General features: G+C 33.0%; 2 protein-coding genes across 4 annotated transcripts in view; both read right to left on the reverse strand.

Moving 5' to 3' along the window:
• LOC126761599 (nocturnin) overlaps window positions 1-8,800 on the reverse strand; it is a 50,613-nt gene extending 41,813 nt beyond the window's left edge. Inside the window, exon 1 of the mRNA XM_050477919.1 lies at window positions 8,240-8,800. Within this exon, the coding sequence (XP_050333876.1) occupies window positions 8,240-8,304 (65 nt within the window). The 5' untranslated portion in view covers window positions 8,305-8,800. The remainder of the gene's footprint in view (window positions 1-8,239) is intronic.
• A 2,626-nt stretch (window positions 8,801-11,426) lies between these two features.
• Window positions 11,427-21,919, reverse strand: LOC126761607 (phospholipid scramblase 1-like). 3 transcript variants are annotated; one of them, XM_050477927.1, is made up of 6 exons: window positions 21,786-21,919; window positions 21,486-21,718; window positions 19,397-19,694; window positions 12,822-13,312; window positions 12,601-12,759; window positions 11,427-12,176 (listed from the first exon to the last, which is right to left on the reverse strand). In XM_050477927.1, the coding sequence occupies exons 2-6, from the start codon at window positions 21,618-21,620 to the stop codon at window positions 12,117-12,119; spliced, it is 1,143 nt and encodes a 380-aa protein (XP_050333884.1). In that variant the 5' UTR covers window positions 21,621-21,718; window positions 21,786-21,919; the 3' UTR covers window positions 11,427-12,116. The 3 variants fall into 3 exon arrangements, with proteins under 3 accessions (XP_050333884.1, XP_050333886.1, XP_050333885.1); XM_050477929.1 differs by lacking the exons at window positions 19,397-19,694; window positions 21,486-21,718; window positions 21,786-21,919 and adding an exon at window positions 16,825-17,254 and having other exon boundaries at window positions 12,822-13,299; XM_050477928.1 differs by lacking the exons at window positions 19,397-19,694; window positions 21,486-21,718; window positions 21,786-21,919 and adding an exon at window positions 16,825-16,933.
• Between the last annotated feature and the right edge of the window lie 9 nt (window positions 21,920-21,928).

A 21,928-nucleotide genomic window follows, 5' to 3' on the forward strand; every position in this document is an offset into this window, starting at 1 on the left:
GACGTATAGTTATGTTATGCTTTGAAAATATTATTTTGCAAGTTTTGAAGTTTCTGAATTTCATCATTTTAGAAGGCAGACAGATGATGAAATTCTTAGTCTTTATTCTTCAATTTGATAACTGAGAATCGACTGTGAAATATTTAGGACCTCTCAGCAATGCTTAGTGAGTAAAATTTTGGATAATGTTTTATATTGTTCTGACTTGGGAAATTAAATAGGTCATGTATGTTTTTTTATTATGCTTGTTTTGAAGGTTGCTCGTTAATCGTTAAGTAAATGGAGATCCTTAAGTGAGAATGTATTTTTTAATACCAATGCTGTTAACTAAAAGCATTTGATCTAGTTACCTTGTATATGTACATATACATATGTATGTGGCAAATAAAAAGTTGAAAGTATTTTTAGTAGAAACGGTTACGGAAAAGAAAACGTTTTGAAAACTTGAAAATGAAAGCACCTACCATTCAATTACATTTGACTAAATTAATTGGTTATCTTAAGTAGTAAAAATCGAATAGACGGTTAATAATTTTAGCTAAATAACATGTTGCTTCAATACTGATTTGGAAATTGAACCCACAATGCATAAATGAAACTTGAAAGAGCTTTTAAATCGAAATGATTAGCAAACGCGTTATCTAATTCCCTTCTATCCTTTCCAGTTAACAATTTTATTGACTTGACATTTACAGAAAACCCTTTATTCAGCACAATTGAAACGATTGAAACTGCCAGTGAATCATTTTCGTTGGGTATAGAAATTCTATATGTGTTAAAATTATATTCTTTGTTGTTATGCAGATAACTTTCAGGGCTGCGTTTGCAGTCTACGACTACATACATATCCGTATGATTATTGTTTTATTTTTTTCGTTTGGATTCGTTTGGATGGAGTCATGTGTAGAAGTTCACGCAAGTGAGGAAAGTTCTTTGATCGCCATTCACTTGGGATGGCCAGAAACGATTCTTTTACACATACTCAAGCAGCTCACTACTTCCGGTCTTTGACCAAGTATCCTCTGGGTAGCCTAAGAACATCCGTTTGAAGGCGAGCTAAAGTGAGAAGGCGAAACATCCCCTGCATAGGTTTTTGGAGAGGCTTTCTTAGAGGTGTCTAGGAACCTATTTTGCAGAGTACTAAACGGAAAAAAATTGTTTTTTTTAACTTAATCCAAAAATCATAGGAGACCATTTTTATAGGCAGTAAATTTCCTAAAAAACTATGAGTTTCATCATTCATAATAATTTTTTTTCATTGAGTTATAAAATTTATAAGAAATAAAAACTTTTCCCAAAAATAATCATACTTTAACCGTAAATATCGTTTAAACGTTTGGGTTTACGAAACAATCATATCAGACCTTTTTGTAGAGCATTCAATTTCCTACAAAATCTAAGGAACAAGATATTTTTTCAAGTAGTTGGAAGCGAGATATAAATTTTTATATCTGATAATAAGAAAAAATATGTATATATGTTACAATTAAAAACTCATGTATATAGGAACCTATTTTTCCGAGTACCAATCGAAAAAATCACTTAATACATATATTATGTTGTATTTATGTTATATATACATACATATGTATATATGGTATATAAATTTTTGTTATCAGTGGCAACATAGTTCACAGACTTAGATTATTATGTATGTCCCCTGCGCGATTTCATTACCTTTATGTTTCTACATTTGGGGGTAATATATAATGTTTACACGCAATTACCAGACGGTCAAGTGAGTTTGCCGCTAGTATATACTAAGTATATGAATATTATTACAACAGCTACTTTCAATGTTATTGAGACGCGCACGTTTTCTGTAGTATGTATTTTGGCTTCGATTCTCGATGCTCTGGTATTAAATGGGAAAGAATGTTCTTATGTGTTGAGCAGATGTGCAAAAATTAGAACCAAAAAGGCGGTTTCATTTCCATGACTATTTAAAAATCTCATTTAAAACGTTTCAGTAGCACTGACTTTATTGACCTGATCAGTCTTGTCTACAATTTTTTCTTTCTTCTTGATGTTCCGGTTCAAATTTTCATTGCACTTAATGTACAGCTTATAATTTTATGCATTTCAGATATTTGACTACTATTTTTTGAGAATCAAACTGGTGTTTTGATTTTATTGCAAACTTTCGAAAATATTTGTAAAGAATTTTAATAAATCTTAGAGAACATTTTAAGCCTAAAACTTGGCATAAGTTAAGTAAATAGCAATGTGGAGATGCGTTCGAGCGGATTAAATATATACTAAACAATTGAAGTAACTACAAGGTGCGTTCCAAAGTAAGCAGGACTTTTTGAATCTAGTGCCCCCTGGTGACGCCATCTATATGTTGACTATCCGTTAGAATCTGCTATCTTTATCGATCGTCCAGTGAAAATTTCATGACATTTCATAGATTGGAAGTGAAGTTATAGCGCTTTATGTGTCAGTATGTTAGTGTTCTCGGTGCGAAAATGAGCTTCGAACAAAGAGCCAACATTAAATTTTGTTTTATAATTGATTTAAAAGTTTTAAATCTCGTAGGAGAGTGCACGAGTGGTTTCAACGTTTTCAAAGTGGTCGTGAGGCCATAAATGACGATCAACATGTGGGCCAATCAAAATACGGGATCACCAGAAATTCTATTGAAACTGTGCGTGAATTCATTACAAATCAGCCGAAATCATCATTGAAATTCATGGAAATGGAATTGCACTTCTTCAAAGCATCGATTTATCGCATTTTGACTGAAAATTTGGGCTTACGAAAGGTGTGTGCACGGTTTGTTCCGCACAAATTGACTGACAACCAAAAATTGCTCAGAATCCAACATTCGAAGACGTCTTGTGACCAATTATTTTACCAAAAATCACATTTTAACCATTAACCACTGCCCGTATTCGCCTGATATGACATCGTGCGACTTCTTTCTTTTCAAAAAAATGCATTTGCCCATGAAAGGTAAGCGTTATGCAGACGTAGCCAAGGCCATTCAAAAGGCTTGCACCGGCATACTGGCGGCCAACGAGCTAAAACACTCGTTCGACATGCTTTTGGACCGTGCAAAAAGCTATATTGAAGCAGAAGGAGACTGTTTCGAATAAAATAAATTGATTTAGCCGAAAAAACCATTTGTTCTGTTTTTTTAAGTCCTGTTTACTGTGGAACGCACCTAGTAATTTTAAATACTGTGGGCGTAAAATACTACTTTAACAAGTTAATGTTATTTCAAAGACTTTTAGAATTAAAAAATGTGTGACAATTTATATAAAGGTATAAGAAGCATAATGAAATCCCCAAGGCTTATAATCACCATAACACTTGGAAGGCACTTCTGTACATAACCGTCGCCATTTTCCATTCACTTGTTACAAACCTCGGCTTCAGTCTCCAACAAATTTGGATCTTTTGGTTTCAGTTGATTTTTGTGCGCCAAGATTGTTGGACAATTTCGCAGTTTTATTTATAAACCCACGTCTCGTCACCAGCGATGATGCGTTTGATTAATGTCAGGTCTTCAAATACGTTGTCAAGCATCTACTTTGCGACTCCATGTCGTTTTTGCAAAAGATTAAGGTATTTCGATACGAGTAGAGCATTAGCACGCTTCATTAAGTAAACGTTAAGCAAAATGTGCTGTTTCGAACAACATAAAAGAAGTTGTGAAAGTGTTTATGAAAATAATTTTTATCGAATTTGTTTAAATGGACTAGTTCGGGTCAAATTGTATCACAATGTATTAGCCGATGGTCATCAATTTGAACCACAACAGCAGTATTACCATAATCAATCATCTTCTTCTTTATTGGCGTAGACACCGCTTACGCGGTTATAGCCGAGTTTGCCATAACCAATAATAAGTTTATACAAATCATAAATTTAACACACCTCTTATCTAATAATAAATTACAATTAATGATGTCTGTAATTGCGTAACACCAAGTTAAGTTCTTACAAATTCCATATGTATTGGTTTTCTGAAGATAATCCAAATGACGAGTTATCACGCTCCTATATATTATTAGGAATTTAATCATTTACTTCATACAATGAAAATAATTTATATAATTACTCACAACTTACTTTTGCTTAAGGTATGTTTGTACGTGTATATACCGAATAAATATATAATGGAAACATATTTACATATAGTACATATAAGCTACCATATTTATTTAGGTATGTATAAAATTCATATGTATTTATTATTCCGAATTTGTCATCAATAAATTATTCTCAGTGTGGTTTAATCACATCTGAGTCTGCTTCCATTTCTGATAACACTCCTCTACAACGATACAGTACGCTCTACTGGGGTGCGATAGTGTTAGTTTTTATTGAATTTTGTATTAATTTAATTTTTTTTCGGTATTTATCGGTGTGAACAGGTTTCTGGCGGTAACCGTCTACTGTAAACTATCTTCTAAAATAACTAATGTGATGAAAATATTCATTCATGAATATTACAAAGCCATAAGGTTAGGAAACTCTTTAGGTTTTGAAGGAAACGAATACTTAGTATTAACAGGTTTTCACTGGATATGCACTTGATATGAGTGACTCCGCTTCAGAACGAAACCAAAAATTTTACTTGCGGAAATTTGAATAGCACTATTTGAACCTTATCGAATGTGGCAATGAAATATGGTCCGCTCCTATATTATCCTATATAGAAAACAGCTTCAAACTTTAATATGTATAATTACCCATTAACTCAGGCATTTATGGTGTACATTGCAGAATATACGTACATCATCCATTCAGGAATTGATTTCCAAAGTGATCCCTTTTAGAAACACCAACAAAGGACAGGCGGTGTTTCCAACGCAGAGTAAACCTACCAATTGGTTTGCAATAAAATATCTTCAGATCAGATCCTTTCAGATAATACCTTAGCTAGTGTTACCGGCGTGTTTTGATTCGATTTATTGTAAATCTTCAAATGTATTATCCAACTTCTCTAGCATCACTCAGTAGCTGTCTCATTGAACGAAAAACTTTCAAAAGAACTTGGGAAAACTTTATTTTAAAAATGTTGTGAAAGAATTCAACATTCATTTTTCGACAAAATCGTGAATGAATTCCAATACAATTTGTATCTTATCAACTTATATTATAGGTCATAGACTAAATTACTTTCATACCTATATTTTACTACCATATCTGACAGGAGTAAAATCAAGTAGATGTTTGAAAACCTAGTTTTAGTTCCATATATTGGGTCTAGAAAAAGTTGTCATCCGATTTTATTAATTTTAGGCACAAATTGACACGCTCTCTTAATTTGGTTAAGATCACTCACATATTGAGCTTTCTATCAGGTATAAAGACATACTGTTATCAGAAGATTTCTCTCTGACTTTTTAAAATATATCTCACAGATAGACGGATATTTTCGATGAAAAGTACGCAAAGCAACTGGGTTTCACATATTGAGTATCTGGGGGCTTGAAAAGTTTTTTTCCCGATATGAGCAATTTCTGATCATAAGGTGGCACAACGAGAAAGCACTATTCGAGCAAAGTTTATTTATTTGTATACCGGAAAGTAATCGTTTGCATAGGCGGACAGACGGACGGACAGATATATGGAAAGAAAAGCATACAGACAGTCATTCGGATTTCAATTCGTTTTGTTTTTTTTTTTTTTTTTTTGATTATTTAGATATGTATATGTAACCTAATATCGTACTCTATTAATTTTAGGTGATACAAACAACCATTAGATGAACAAAACTATTACACTCTATAGTAACATGTTGCAAGAGTATCAAAATTGGCTTAGTTTAATGAAAGGAACGGAAAAAGGAGGTCTTCGCAACTTTGTAGTGAAAACATTCTTCAAACAGAAACTCACTGTGATATAATAATTAATAAATTTTGGCCTCAGTAAAAAACGACGAGTCTAGGGCAGGACTTATATCTGTTAAAAATAACTATGTATGCATATGAAAGCTTAAAAAAGTTTATCAATATAAAACGAGTGAAAATGTATTTAATAAATAGTCTAGTAATTGTACAATTTGACTTTACTGCAGCATTCAAGGGTTAAGCATGCTGATAGCCTATACATCACCTTTTTTGTCAGAGCAAAATTGCACATGCGTACGGAGAACCAATTCACTGGAGAGCTTTGCTGCAATAACAAACACCAATAAAAGTTGAGAGAATAAAAGGGCTCTCAATTGACTTTGCAGCATTTTATTGAGAATTACTGCTACTCATAAAGAGGGAATGGAGCAAAGCTGTAAATTAGTGGAGCAAAATAGTATCATTTGTTTATATTTTATTATTAACTAACAAATTAACTTACTTAACACCATTTGCAAGTCATCACTTTCATTGGAAGTATAATTTTTTTCATAAGCTTGCCATACAAATGTATAGTATATATATATGTAGCTCTATATTTCGACCTTTAATCAAAAGCCCACCAGAAGCAAATATTAGCTGAGAAATGTGCATATTGTACGTGCTATCATCGTGTATCTTTTAGGTTATTATTTTGTTTTACTCTCTATAATTTTTTTGTTCGTATTATGTTGGAAAAGTAAACAAATGATGAAAAGTATAGCAAGTATGTAATAATATACTTTTATTCCATACGATAGGGTGTCCCGTTTTCTACCGAAGCATTTTTACTGTACTGCGTGTGGTGAATTTATGTTCCAATTTTTGAAAAAAATTTAGTTTTGAAAATTTTTTTTTCTTAAGTTTATTTCTTACATGCAAAAATTTTAAAAAGGTTATTCAAATATTTTTGATTTTTTCTAAATTAGCCTAGGAAATTCATTGTTAAGATGAAAAAGCAGTTTTTCTATATAGTTGAGCTTAGAAAGCTACCGGGATTCCTCAACAATTTATATAGAAATTAAATAGTGACAAAAGAGAATATAATATTCTCTGATGATAAAAACATACATATATGTATGTATCTCTCTGTTTAATATTGAAATATTCTCCGATATTAAAAACATATACATTCAGATATCACTCTAACATATTTAATTTAAAATAAGAAAAAACATTAATACCCTTCACAAACACTCAAAACAAATAATCTCCAAGAACTTGATTTTTGTCGGTCCGTTTGTATAGCAGCTTAATGCTATAGTGGTCCTATCTGAACAATATATTCGAAATACAATAATTCGAACGAAATTTCCTGAACATATCTTATAAATAACAAAATGTGCTATAAAAATTCTTCATTCTGAGCGTTCAGCTTCTATGGCAGCTATATGCTATATTGGCTCGATATCGTTGGTTTCAACAAATGAACAGCTTTTTTGGGAGAAAAGGAAGTGTTGAAAGTTTGAGGTCAATATCTCAAAAACTGAGTGACTAGTTGGCGTATATACAGATATACATATAGACAGACATATGGACATCCCTAAATCTATTTAGCTCATCACCCCGGTTTATATACTTATGTATATGTATGTAGTATATAACAAGCCTACACATACATATATATGTATGTTATAGGGGTTTCGACGTTTCCTTCTGGGTGTTACAAATTTCGTGACAATTTTAATATGCTATGTTCAGTGTATAAAAAATTTAGAGTTTATTTGCTTTTGAGGTGGCAAGTAACAACTCCGATTGTTTTCTTTTGAGGATTGGGATGGCAGTAAATTCAACTAAGTAGACCAGCTGACAAATTACCATAGAAGAAAAGCTTTATTTACGATGCACTGTATTTTCATGAGGTAGTAAACAAAACACACCCACCCACACACACACACAACTTAATCTTTATCTTACTATCTTAAATGAGATATACTCTCTTACTTTTACTCTCTCATAAATTCAACGCGAACATTTTGTTGTTGCATTTATACATAATTATTTTTGTACAACTAACGAATCGAAGGCAGTTTTAAGTAAGATACGTATGTCACACAGATAAGGCCCACCCTTATGTGCATTCCATAATAATACACGCGTTGTTTTGTCGATATATGTACCTTTACAACATTGGCGCACAGTATGTTTGTGTGTTTGCATATTTAACAGGCAAAACTTTCTACTGCAAACACCAACGTCTTAATGAAATTAGGTAATATGCAAATGAGGACGAATAATGACTGACAGAGTGGTGAACGCTGAGTGCCGCTATGTCAAAATCAAACGATGAAAGCTGCAAACTTATCGAAGAAACCTACACACACACACATTTATATTGAGTATTATAATAAATTTAATATTTTTATTGAAATTTATTTTATTTTTTCACAACTCACATGAATTTTTTGAAGATTTTGTAAAGTGCCACCACGTAATGGACAATCGTCGAGATCAGGAACATATTGCAGCCACATTCGAAGCCGCGTGCTTAGGCCAATTGATTTAATTTCCGTTGCCCCTATGCACTTGCACTCAATTAGCTTGATATATTTTGCTACACTTGCACTTAAAACATGTGCATATTATTACAGAAACAATTTTCAATGGTTTTAGGCGTCGGCAACACTTTCCACGTGACACTTATCACTCACTAATCAATTCGGTTGTATATTTCGTCACACTATTACTTCACAACTTGTATTCATCCGATTCATAATTAGCGAAATTGTGAAAATGATTGGAAAAATCAATTAAAAGTTGTAAGTAATCACAGGCGGCTATTACGCGACGTGCTGCGTTACAATGCTTCCGATATTTGGCAATGTTTGTGCAGAACTGTCATCAATGTCATTTCCGTAATAAGGCGGCAGTGGCAAGCTGAAGTAAAGTAAGACGTCAAGTAACCGCGCGCACACTAACCACGCCAGAGACATGCAAGAGCGAACTGCTTTCTCCGGCTGAAACACTATACAATACACCGCTTCTTATTACAACTAATGCATTGCATTGTTGGTAACTTTTATTAGCGTCTTTGATTGGTTGAGTGCGTTTGGCATCTACGATGACGTTAGCTCCAGTGAGTGCAAGAGAGTGAATTCACAACTACAAATTTGCGCTTTTCCAACTTTTTCGCTTTTTTTTATTACTTTGTATTATAGATGTAAGTACTATATGTTGTGCTTTGTATTTGGCGTCTATAGAGAGCGGTTAAAACACAAAAAAAAAAAGAATTGAAAAAATTATGATCAACAAGAAAGAAAAGAAATTTCGGTGGTACCTGAGAGAGGTATAAAACACTATTCATTATGAACCTACATACATAAATTCAATAGATGATATGCAATAGCTTTTTAAAGAATGTCTTTTGTTCAATTCCGTTATAAACTGAGATTCCGCTTTTCGTTCTCAGCGAATTGGCCAATATAAACTGCTCCGCTGACGTCATGGTTGCTGGTATTTTGAAGGGTTTTCGATTACTACGGTAGTAATATGTATGTATGTATATTGAGAAGCATTTGTTTACAAATGATTTCAAGTTAATAGCCGCACATCTAGCGTGGTTCAATCACCGCTTGTGAGTAATTATGAGAGGAATTTGCAAAAAAGTCAAATCAAAGTGACAGAAAGTAGCGATTTTATTGAGAAAGGCCAATATAATAAGGCATTTAAGAAACGTATATTTCACCTACTTTTGACTTTTCCACACTGAACGGGGGATAATGAGTTTGCATGAGGTTTGAAACACCCGAAAGAAAACGTCGGATACTTTAAAAAGAATATATACATACCTATAAATGATGACTATAGGATATAGCGTTATACTAGCTGATCGATCAAAATGCAGTTCTCTTGTGGAAAACTTCTTTATATGACAAGATATCTTCGGCAGAAATTAATGGGTTTTCAATTTTTATAGCACGGATTGGCGATGATTAAACGTTTGGTTTAAATGTAAATATTTATTCCGTAGTAATGTTAATTTGTTTTTTAGATATAAGTGAAAACAAAAACTATCACATTTTGGTTTTTCCTCAAACAATGACTCAATTGATCTTTTAAAAGTTTTTGTATCTATAACCCAAAAAATTTAGAGCAATTTAACACACACACATTTTTGAAATATATTTAATTGAATTAATGATAAATTCTCTAAACGTCGGCTAGCGTTCAGTGCTTCAGCAAGAGAAAAGGAAATAATATTTTTCTACTAACTGGAACTAGAACACCTTATTCTAAAACTTACTGATCCAAACGAGGTTAGATATCCGAAAATACAGCACTTGGCCGGATGAAATCCGGGTCAATTCCGGTAACGTAGAACCGATTGTTTTGGGAATTTGTCACTTACCGTTGAATGAACTCGATGACAACTTATGTAATCCTTCCAATCGGTACGAGGATTAACAAAATACCCGTTACAACAACAAAAATCACTTCACCAATCAATATATTTGTTATATTTTCGTTATATGGACCCGTAATATATTGCCCACGTTTCAGAAGGAATAAGAATGAAATCTTTAAAAGTAATGGTTTATTGTCTGGTTACATGGGTTTACGGGTTTCAAAAAATCTAATTTTCTTATTGTCTTATTAAATTCTCCAAACCTCTAGAATATTGTCCTAAAATTTCAAGTTGATCCGATAGTTTCGAAGATACAGCCTTGAGAACTTGTGCGCTCGCGGCTAGCTAGGCTAAGTCGCCGTCTTTAACCACGTTTTTCTCGAAACTGTGTTTTTGGAGTCGGTTGGCAAGATTTCTCGAGAACTACTCAACCGAACTTCATGAAAAACAGGTCTTTGATATACAATTCTTAAAGACTTGGACAAAGAATTTTTTTCGATTACAACAATTTGAAAAGAAATGTCGTGAAATTTTCATTTTTTATAAAAATGCCTGCCACAAATCCAATTTTCAGTTTTTTTCCTTCGTCCAAGTTCTAAGTTAAGGTTTTAACTAAAATAACTTGATGTCCTATAAAAATTAATTGAGAACTTACCCTAACAAGCCGCAATATATATGCAAATCACCTAAAACCTATTCATCATACACCACAATCCCTTGTAGACTTTTGTTTAGATGAGAATAAAATTTCAGATTCTACAAACTAACAGGGTCTGTTAAGCCGCTAAACAACAGTGCTTTTACAAACGGTAAACATTTGCGCTTAAATGTATGCTTCATTTTAATACTTATAGAAATAGCATACATATAAATCAATAGCATATTATTGATATTAGGTCCTCAAATAATCCAGTTATTTAAAATACTTTTAATTCAATTCAAATCAAACGAGAAACATTTCATACCTTGAAAAGTCGTAGAGTATTATCAATATAAAAATAATTAAGTTATTTTTACTTTAGATTTGGAAAATTTATTAAAAATTGACATAGCAACTATACTCATCCAAAAATATGATATATTATTATTCAAATGGTTGTATTCCTGGGCTACCTTGGTTACTTATAGATTCATTCCCAGCAACAGCTATAAAACTATTTTATCGACATAGATTTGAGTTACAATAGTACCGTCGTTGTTATTATTCTCAGACAATAAACCACAGCACCAAACAAAAATTGTTATTATTTATTAAAGTGGACATTTATTTAAGCTGTTCTTTCAGTTTTTTGGTACAATTTCACAGCAATTTAATAAATACAAGTTTCATACATACATATAGATATATTATATATAGTATATAACTATATATGTGTGTACATAGTACATTTACATTTGTACACACATATATGGCGATAAGGCAACGCGTATTTGATTACAATCATTTATTTATGAAAAAAACAGAATATTTATAAAAATAACAGTAAAAAAATTGTACAACTCAAGTACTTTGCCTATCTACATTCTTTACAGTTATTGTACATGAATTTTTAGTGAGTATATACATACATTAAACTTTTTACTACAGAATTCTATTGACTTAGTACAACAATTTATATAAAATGCATATATAAATAATTTATCACACTTTAAAAGCGATGAAAGCAATTCAATTGACAACAAAAACGTTTTTTTTTTAATTCATATGTTCGCTGTAGTTTAAAAATATTTTAGTTTTAAATTCACTTTTTTTTTTACTTTGGTTTAAAGGTGACTAGTACGTCATATTATATCCAAAAATTTGTATTTTTTACATTCGAATAAAATATTATTGAGATAAATTTCAAATTTAATATCAAAGAACACCAAATGGTGCATATGGTTTGATTGTTATACACTTTTTTAATATTTTATTAAAGCCGTATTGTTTAGAACATGCCTGGACGGTCGCCTTCACGATTTGCTTGTTTTTCAAAGAACATCGCATCCTGAAATAAGTAAACAAAATGTTTTATTTTAATAATTAAGAAGTAAATTTCGAGAAAAATATTTATATTTATGAATGTATAATAAAACTGTATATTTGGAATATGCATATTGGATGCTAGCTGAATACTCTGTCTGCAAGCAACTAATAGTTGTAACATTTATTCATATAGTGGTATATACACATAAATAAATACACACGTACATTTATTAGCCAACTACTGTTTATACACTTTCTAATAATTAATTGGTTTTTTATTTTACCTCAGTTCTCAAATTCTTCGACGCACGCGATTTAACAGTTTCAAACGATAAAACTTAACGCTATAACGCTATTCAGTATAATATATATGTATGTATATACACAAATATGAAATTGGTATGCTCTAGTAATCGGCTGCAACCAAAAAGCAAACGAATACTTACAATAAGGAAAGTGGCACCCAAAAGCACAGCCTTCATGCGCACATCCAAGTCCATCGGAAAGGTAATACCAAAGAAATCTGCATCGGTGAATATTTCGCGCGCCAAACCAGACCATTGTTTTGAGATCTTCCCTACAGGCTCACCGGTTAAAGAAACCACCTATAATGTTAATGAAAATTTGTATATTGAATAAATAATAAATCGAAAATTTTATATTTTACCTTAAATTCTACATCACCGCACATTGAAAACGTGCAAATGGGTCCTTCGATGCGTAACACGGTATCGCCAATATGATTTTTTATGCGAAATGATGGCGAACAGATGGACCATTCTTGCTCGATGGTGCCAATTACATTGCCCGGCGGTGCGGATACTTCCATTGTTTGTAGGCAACCGGGAAAACAACATTGCGAACAGGCTAATGGGCGATACATATGGATGACTTCATTACGGAAATTATCGAAAACTTTCATATCAAAAGGACGTGCGGAGCCACACATATTACGCGTGCAGCAATCGTTGTCCTCTACAGCGTAATAGACTTTTTGGCCGAGCGCATTTTTTATGGAGAATTTATTATTGGTTTCGAAGCCGGTGAAAGCTTCAAGTAATTCGCTTTTTTGTTTAACCAAAAGCTGGTCGACCATCGTAAGGTACTCCAAGCCGCGTGGACAATTCGGTATTCCGGCGGGTATACTCATCCAGTCGCCTGAAAATAGAAACAATGTTGAATTTATTTTTGAGATCTGAATATTCATCAAAAGACAGCCAAATAAGGACGGAATCGTACATTCGGACAAGAAAGGATCTCTATCCATTTAAGGAGAGTCTGATGAGTCGACGTTACGAGTTTTCTAGAGAAAGGTTCTGCGGAAGATTTATGGTCCTGTGTGCATTGGCAACGGCGAATATCATATTCGATGGAAGAATGAGCTGTACGAGTTATAAGACGACATTAACATAGTTCAGCGAATTAAGAGACAGCGGCTACACTGGCTAGGTCATGCCGTCCGAAGGGGCTTTCGCCCAGCTCTGAAAGTATTCGACGCAGTACCGGCCAGGGGAAGCAGAGGAAGACCTCCACTCCGTTGGAAAGACCAGGTGGAGAAGGAACTGGCTGCGCTTGGAATCTCCAATTTGCACCAAATTGCAAAAAGAAGAAACGACTGGCGCGCTATTGCTAACTCGGCTATAACTGCATAAGCGGAGTCTACGCCAATAAGGAAGAGGAAGAAGATAGCCGATCAAGCATTATCCGCAACAAAATATCGCAAAATTATTTGCAAATTGTTTTATACATAAACGCATGGCTGTGTTTCACAAACCATCAATATTACCCATCTTCTCGCTTATATTGGGTAGTCGAAAAAGTATTTTCGTATTTTGTAAATATATGTCTTTGCAGTCGTATATCTCCAGTGCTACCAATCACATTGTGTCATACCATATAGTGTTGGGAAGGTGAGATTTTCAGCTTCATTTAACCAAACAAAATAAAATTCAGGGAAGTTGAAAAACAGTTACACCTCCCATTTTTGAACAGAAAATAATGAAGAAATTCGTTATATTTTGAAATTTTTGTATAAAAAAGGGAAGAATGCCACGCAAGCCACTAATGAAATTTGTAAATTTTACGGAAACGATGCTGTATCAGTTCGTGTAGCACAACAATGGTTCGCTCGCTTCCGCTCTGGAAAATTCGATTTAAAAAAAAAAACATAAGTTGAAGTTTGATTAGAAATACGATGAATACGAAATAAGACTTTATCGACTACCCAATATATTACTATAACTCATCAGAAAAGAGACCAGAACTATAACAGTGGACAAAATGATAGGAACTGAGACTGAATAGGTGAGAACGTACATATATAACATCGTTCACACAGGAAGACTTCGCAAACTAGTAGTTTATAGGTGGGGGAGCGACGAGGAAAAACGAAGAGACCTGGAAGGGAATAAACTTTCTGATGTGTGCGTAACGGTTGGGCATTCCTTTTCAGTTGGAAAATATATTCATGGTTACAATTTCGCTCGGTTTCAAAAGAATACCATCTGATGGAATTTGAACCGGAATGGGCCACTGATTTAAGAATAAAATACATATCATAACTACTAAAGCTATAGATTTATGATTTATGGTTTGAAGAAAGTCTTCTATTGAATTTCGCTATGGACCACAGAACAGATGGGTCTCAATCTTCAAAGGCAAAGAAAGTGAGCTTTTGGAGTCAATGGTTATATGGCGCCTATTGACATCGAATGCAGTTAGTATGGGGAGGATAGATCCAACTTCGGAACGAGTCAAGCCAATGAGGAAAACTTTAAAAACTTATGCTACTGGATAGGAGTTTAGAATATAGATAAAAAAAAACATGTTGTCTTGATCTTAGCTCCAAGCCTGTTGCCGACGAATTTTTCAGTTCTTCATCAGGTTTCTCAATGCAAGGAAAAATTTTCTTTAAAACACAACTACAAATTTACGAATTCCTTATCAAATTAAATCAAACAATTAACTTAATGTAGTAGTATAATAATATAACAAGTTGTCTGATAAGTTTAGTAGTACGAGTGCATTGTTATTCTTACGTATGTATGTACATACATATGTACGCAATGTAAACAAAAATGAAAGCATTACCATTTGAATAAAATAAAAGTATGCCAATTAAGCGACAACAATAGAACATCACTTGATCACTTGAGTGTCTGTAATATATGAACATTTGTATGTACATACATGTGCCTAGGCACATACGATCAATTGTACTAGAACTTGGTTAGATTTCAAAGTCAACAATAATTGAATTAGTTTCGTATTCAACTTTCGTCATATGTGTGCCACGGTTATTTTCCTTCTTAGATATTTGCTTGATTTCACCTGTTAACCCACTGAACACCATTTTGATTAAATCAAATCTTTCGATGGAAACATTACAACGGTTCCGACAAATGCGCTGTTTCTTGGTAAGAAAAGGACGTATGCAAAATTTTTGGTCGATGTCTCAAAAACTGAAGGACTGGTTCAACCATGCTCCTTCCCTTAGTCTTTCTGACTTACTTAGATTACCCGTAAAACATTTTTCCTTTCGTTTTAATTATTTTATCTTCCTTTTTCAATGACTTCAACAAGCTATGATTTTTTGTTTCACTTTTTACCATTTTCACTGGTCTATTGATCATTTGCGATGATAATGTCTCAACAATTTCTCCCTTGACTTTGAAATTGTCTGGCTGTAATCTAAAACAATCTTTCGGTTAACAAAAATAAATTGTCGAAAACCATTTCATATCCACTGATATTCCATCTTATCGACTAGCGCACTCGAAGAGAACAATCAAGAAATTGTGCAGATATAATTAATGCAAAATCATTGTTTTGATAAGACAGGTGAACTATTTAAAACACTACAATAACCGATTATAAATTGATAAGCAACCGTTCCACATAAAACAGAAAAAAATTAAATACTTAGGGGACTTACTCACAACTGTTAATTGTTTAAATATTGATGGGAAGCAAGAGCGATTAAATAGTTAAAGAAACCAAATTGGCGCATACATTTCATTTGCCACAAAGAAAACTTGACAAACTTTAACTTTTCATGTCAAAACATTTCGGATAATGTTTCTTATATCTTTAGTCTAAGATTCAATTATTTAAAGTTGTGTCGATAGCACAAAAACAACAATTTGTGAAAAAAAATTGGAATTTGTCAAAATCAGCTGTTATCTTTTATATATTTTTGGTTTTATGATTCAAAAATACATTTTTCATAAAATTCAACCGATGAATTTGCTTTTTTTTAGTGATAACTCAATACGAAAATACTATATTGATCACTCCCAGTACAGTTTTATTATTTTAGTATTTGAAATTTAAAATTTTAACGAACAAACAATATTTGTATGTGAAATGAAAACATCACTTTAATGCCTTTAAAAGTCATCAACATACAAACATACATAAGTACTAAGGCAACCGTTTAAAAGATAAATGTCTTTGTTCTTCATTTATAAGTCATAAAAGCGTTTTAGTGATAAGCAGTCCTTAGATAATTGTTTTGAATTGCACACTTGCAACTGAAGATTAATGAAGATAAGCATCCTTAAATTTGGGTTCAGCGTTTATTGATGTGTGTGTGCATTTGTTACGTGCACAGATCTTTATTTAGATTCACTAACATTTATCTCATGTTTTTTTCATACACTTGCTCTCACCTTTTATCCTCATCGCTTAGGAAAAATTCATATCCTTTCTGTTTTGCTGATTCATTCAAACGCAACGAGCGGCGAAATTTTTTTGCCACAGGTTTGTTTGTCTCACGCTCAACAATAACCTTTAAATGTCCACTGCGTCTGCGCAGATAATCGTATTTCTCATATAAACTATGCCAAATGATACGAAGCACATTGGCACCTACGTCAACGATACCGTTACTGTTCGAGTTGCCAGTGTTAGGCACTTTTTGAGAAGCTGCAGCTGGACCATGCAACTCAACCGTGGAAGCATACAAATTTTTAACCGTTCGAGATTCGCACATTATGCTTGACTAGCGTTTGTTGTGTTGACTACACTTGCTTTGACACTCTTTAATTAGTATAAAGGTCAAATTGTAGATTTAAATTTTTTTGTGATTATATTAACGCATGGTATTGTCCAGCTGGACCGCCGCCGTCACACTAAATGTCTGTGGACGAATTTTCAGCCGACGAAGGCATAACAACCATCACAGGCGCTTATTACTGACGGCTATGCGCGCGTTTATCACTTAATTTGCTCAATTAAAGAACTTAGTGATAAGATGTGAAGGTATTCATATGGCAGAATTTACAACGCGCAATGTAAACATAACACATATGACTTTATTATTTTATAGAGTATGCTATTTGTGCGGAAAGGCTGGAGGTTACGGTGAAAGGTGAACGGCGTGCTAAATTGTAATTACTAAAACTGATGGTTGAATACTAATTTCAACAATTGTAAAAATTTGTAATTGTTCTACATGTGAAATGTGGGGGCGGGAAGGACTTTTACCGCCATTGCATTTTAGGCATACTTTGTTTTTTCTTAACAAAGTAGGTCGATGCTCTGCTTGGCTAGCACACGGGTTGGTGTTTTTTGTAAAATTTACACACACACTCAATTCGAACTCAAAATATGCATGAAAAATGCAGCTTCTTTATTGATTTGTCTTACTGTGGCTCTTCATTTAATGTACACAATACCAGGTCATTGACTATGTGCATGACGAGACTGTCACATATTTCTTAGCCAGTCTTATCGCGAGAAGAAACAAGTGAGAGCCTTTCAATAATGACTTTAATGGTCAACGATGATTAAATATATGTTATGCATATAAAAGTATTTGATTACATATTAAGAAAATTGGAATAGTACTTTTAAATGTCTATACCTACATTCATAGATAGTAACTGTCAATAGACCAATGTACCCTAGCTATCTCTACGGTTGTTCCAAAATACATGGTAAAATGTTTTTCAAGAACATAATTACATATGTATGTATGTATATGTATGTATACATAAGGCTATACACGAAATGAGATGTTATATTTATTTGGATTATTTTATTCGAATATGCGTGAAATGAGAACTGAGAAATTAGTGTTGCCTTCCTGGATCATATATACATATGTACATATGTATGGAATATTTTCAAAACCAGGCTAATGGTAACCAAGATGTTATTTATGGTCTTATTAAGTAATTCCGAAAACAAAAAAGTTTTCCATACAAGCCATACAGTTTGTATGGCAGCTATGGTTTATGCTATAGTGACCTCATCTGAACAATTTGTTCGGATAATATAGCGATATCGTTAAACAATAATCTATGCAAAATTTCGTGAAGACAATTTGTGAGATAAGAAAGTTTTTTTATACAAGAACTTCTTTACGGTCCATCAGTTTGTATGGCAACTATATGCTTTAGCGGTCCGATATCGGCATTTCCAAAAACTGAACAACTTCTTGGGGAGAAGAGAAGGTGTGCAAAATTTCAGATCGATATCTGAAAAACTGAGAGACTAGTTTGCGTATATATGTACGTACTTATAGATGGACATGACCAAATCGAGTCAGCTCGTCGTGCTGATGCTGATTATTTACATATATGTAGATGTGTTATAGGGTCTCTGACGTTTCTTTCTGGATGTTACAAACTTGGTGGAAAACAAAATATACTCTGTTCTTGGTATAAAATCCAAATCCTGATATACAATCTCAAATATATCGAATGAAATGTCTATGTACATATATACAAACAATACAAAAAGAGCCGATATTTATAAATTACTAGATTTAACACTCCTTCGTCCACTTACAAGTAGAAACCTTGAATTCGGTACAACAACAATGCAACTTATACTTGAACCTAACTTATACTTGGCTCAGAGCCTTTAATAGATAAGTTTCTTTGTTCTGAAATTATCATTCAGTTCTTTCAATATTTCACCCACAGCAAAGGCCTTGACTAGTTCTATGAGACAAAAATAAAATGAGTGACGTCAACATATTTTTACAGTGTCTAAAAGCTTATGAGATTAGTGAGATTTATTTAATATAATAATAATAAGAACTGTTAAATAACATTTAAGTGAGCAGACTTAAAAATATAAATGGTGTGCAATAAGTTGTGGTTTTATATGAAACATACTTTCAGTTGAAATAAAAAAGTATGTAAATGTGTACCAAAACCACTTTTGAAAAAGTGAGCATTGCTTCAAACAAATTGTTATTAGTAAAACATATGTACATATGTAAGCACTCACCTGCTGGTCCCATTGGTTGTCCAGGTGGCCCCTTTGGTTGCGCTGGTGGTGGCATTCCTGGTTGCGTAACTATTGGACCTTGTGGCCCATACCCTGGTCCTGGTTGAAAGCCTCCACCGCCATTGAACTGCGGCTGTGGTTGGGGCAAGCCGCCATAAGGCGGTTGTTGACCACCATAAGGTGGCTGTTGTCCACCATATGGGGATGGTTGACCACCGTAATTCGGTGGAGCCTCACCGTAGGGAGGCATTTGAGGTACGGGCGTATAACCACTTTGCGGCTGTCCTGGCACAAAACCCTTATCAAATAAAAAAGAAAGCAACATTAATAATTAATATAATAATCTTAATAAATCTTATATGTATAAATGTGGAGATTCTGTGTAAAAGAACAAAACAAATAATGATTTCACAATCGGGGGCGTTCATCAAAATATTTATAATCGTAAATCTTACAACAAATACTGGCAACATTTGAGATAAAAACTTTATTATTTTATTAAAACATATTTTTACAGTGTTAGTTCTTATCGTAATATATATCCACGTAATCAGATGTCCGTACATTTGGGTGAAGTTTCTTTCAAAATTTTATATAATTTTGGAATCATACATTTCTATGTAAATCTAATACAATTGACGTTCACAAATTAAAACCACTTTGTCTAATTTCTGAAAAATTTTAATTTCTGGAAGAATATTTGTACATGTGTAAGCAGAAAAATTGAGTAAGCCCCCTAAAACCATTTTGCAGTGCTAACCTATCATTCTTCGGCGACCATTCGCGGCTGCTGACCAGGTTCGGCTGTAGCCGAACAAGTGCACGGTACTTGGTGACATCAACTCAACATTCACTTAAAATACTATAATGAAATTTTTTTATTTAATTATTAAATTGTGTACTTTTGTTCACTATTAATAAGAGTCAGAAAACAAAAGCCAAAAATGCAGTGCAATACTTATCACATAATCATATTCAATTAAACATACAAATATGTACTTATGCTTTTGTCTGGAAATTATAATTATTGAAGAATTTGTGACCGTTGACTGTACATATTTTAGACTTACAAACATATACATATATATTTATTATTTAGAAATAACATATATGTTCAGCTGGAGTATAGAGAAAATGTCTATATAATATAATAAACGTATATATGTATGTTGGTAATATAAGCCACATTTAATGCTTAATACTATTTTATGACATACTTTTTAAAAACAGCATGTCTATATACTTGTATAGTGGAATTTACTTTAGGATTAATAAAATATAAATATGAAGTCATAATACATTTCTAATGGTATATAAGGGTATAAAAAAGATCTTTATCTTGATTGTGATAGGCCAGTTTGAATGACGGCAGTCTACTTTAGCCGTCCGGAACAATATGTTCGTGAAGGTATCTTGTCAAATAAAAAAGTTTTTTACACAAGGAATGAATTTTGATCGACTGATTGCTCGCGACTTCGCATATAATCTATTTTATATCATTTTATATCATAACGTTTTCGGGTAATTCGACTTACTTTCCATAAGTTTTCGATTGAATGCAAAATTAAGAAGTTAGCACCACTCATCTTTTAGAGAAGAATAATATTTTCTGATTTGCGTCGCTTCACAAAACATTACGCTATTTCATAACAGCCTCGCAAATCAAGTTTTTGTGTTATTTTACTACAAAATTCTGAATCTCACTTCATTACTTGCAAAATTTGACTTTGTCTAAAAGCTTAATAGCCGCACAAACAATATAGTACTTCATTATAAGAGCAGGACTGCGTTTGTAAAATAATTTTTATTATTTTCCTAATATGCGGTTTTATGTCATGAATAGCCTAGAATTCTGTTATTTTTTCTAACAAGACTGTATATATTGCCTTTTCACAGAATTGCATTATTTCTATTGAAGCTGACTCAAGTTTAGTACCAAAATAACTACCAAGCCCAATGCCAATTAATATGAATAATAAATTATTATATTTAAAAGTCTGTATCAAAAATTAAGGTATAACTAATAAGCCATATATATACATACGTGAACGCCCCCTTATGTGTGAAATTATGCTAGTATGTTACTTACATATGCTCCCGGTGCTGACGGTTGATACCCTTCCGCTTGAGGCATGTTAGGACCATTTCCTCCTGGTGGATATCCAGCTCCAAATCCCGGTGGTACATATCCGCCCTTATTTATATTACTCATTGGCATTGACATTGTGCGTTGAAACAACTGACAATAAGCAAATTTTTGTCTATTGGGCTTTCTCTGGCAAACTTTCCCACTTTTTAATGAGACACAAACAATTTATGTACCTAAAATGGTATTGGTTATTTCGTCATCGTTTTGATATGTAAGCAAAAAATTTTTCAAACTACTAACGATACTAGCTTCCAGCTTAAGTAAATGTTATTTCACTGCACAATAAATAATAAATTCTTCTACAATTAGGATAATATTTATTTCCAATGCAAGCAAAAAACACTTGCTAGATGGAGAAGTATTTTACTTTTAATAGTGTTGCC

This window comes from Bactrocera neohumeralis, chromosome 6, assembly GCF_024586455.1.
Source record: "Bactrocera neohumeralis isolate Rockhampton chromosome 6, APGP_CSIRO_Bneo_wtdbg2-racon-allhic-juicebox.fasta_v2, whole genome shotgun sequence".
Classification (NCBI taxonomy): domain Eukaryota; kingdom Metazoa; phylum Arthropoda; class Insecta; order Diptera; family Tephritidae; genus Bactrocera; species Bactrocera neohumeralis.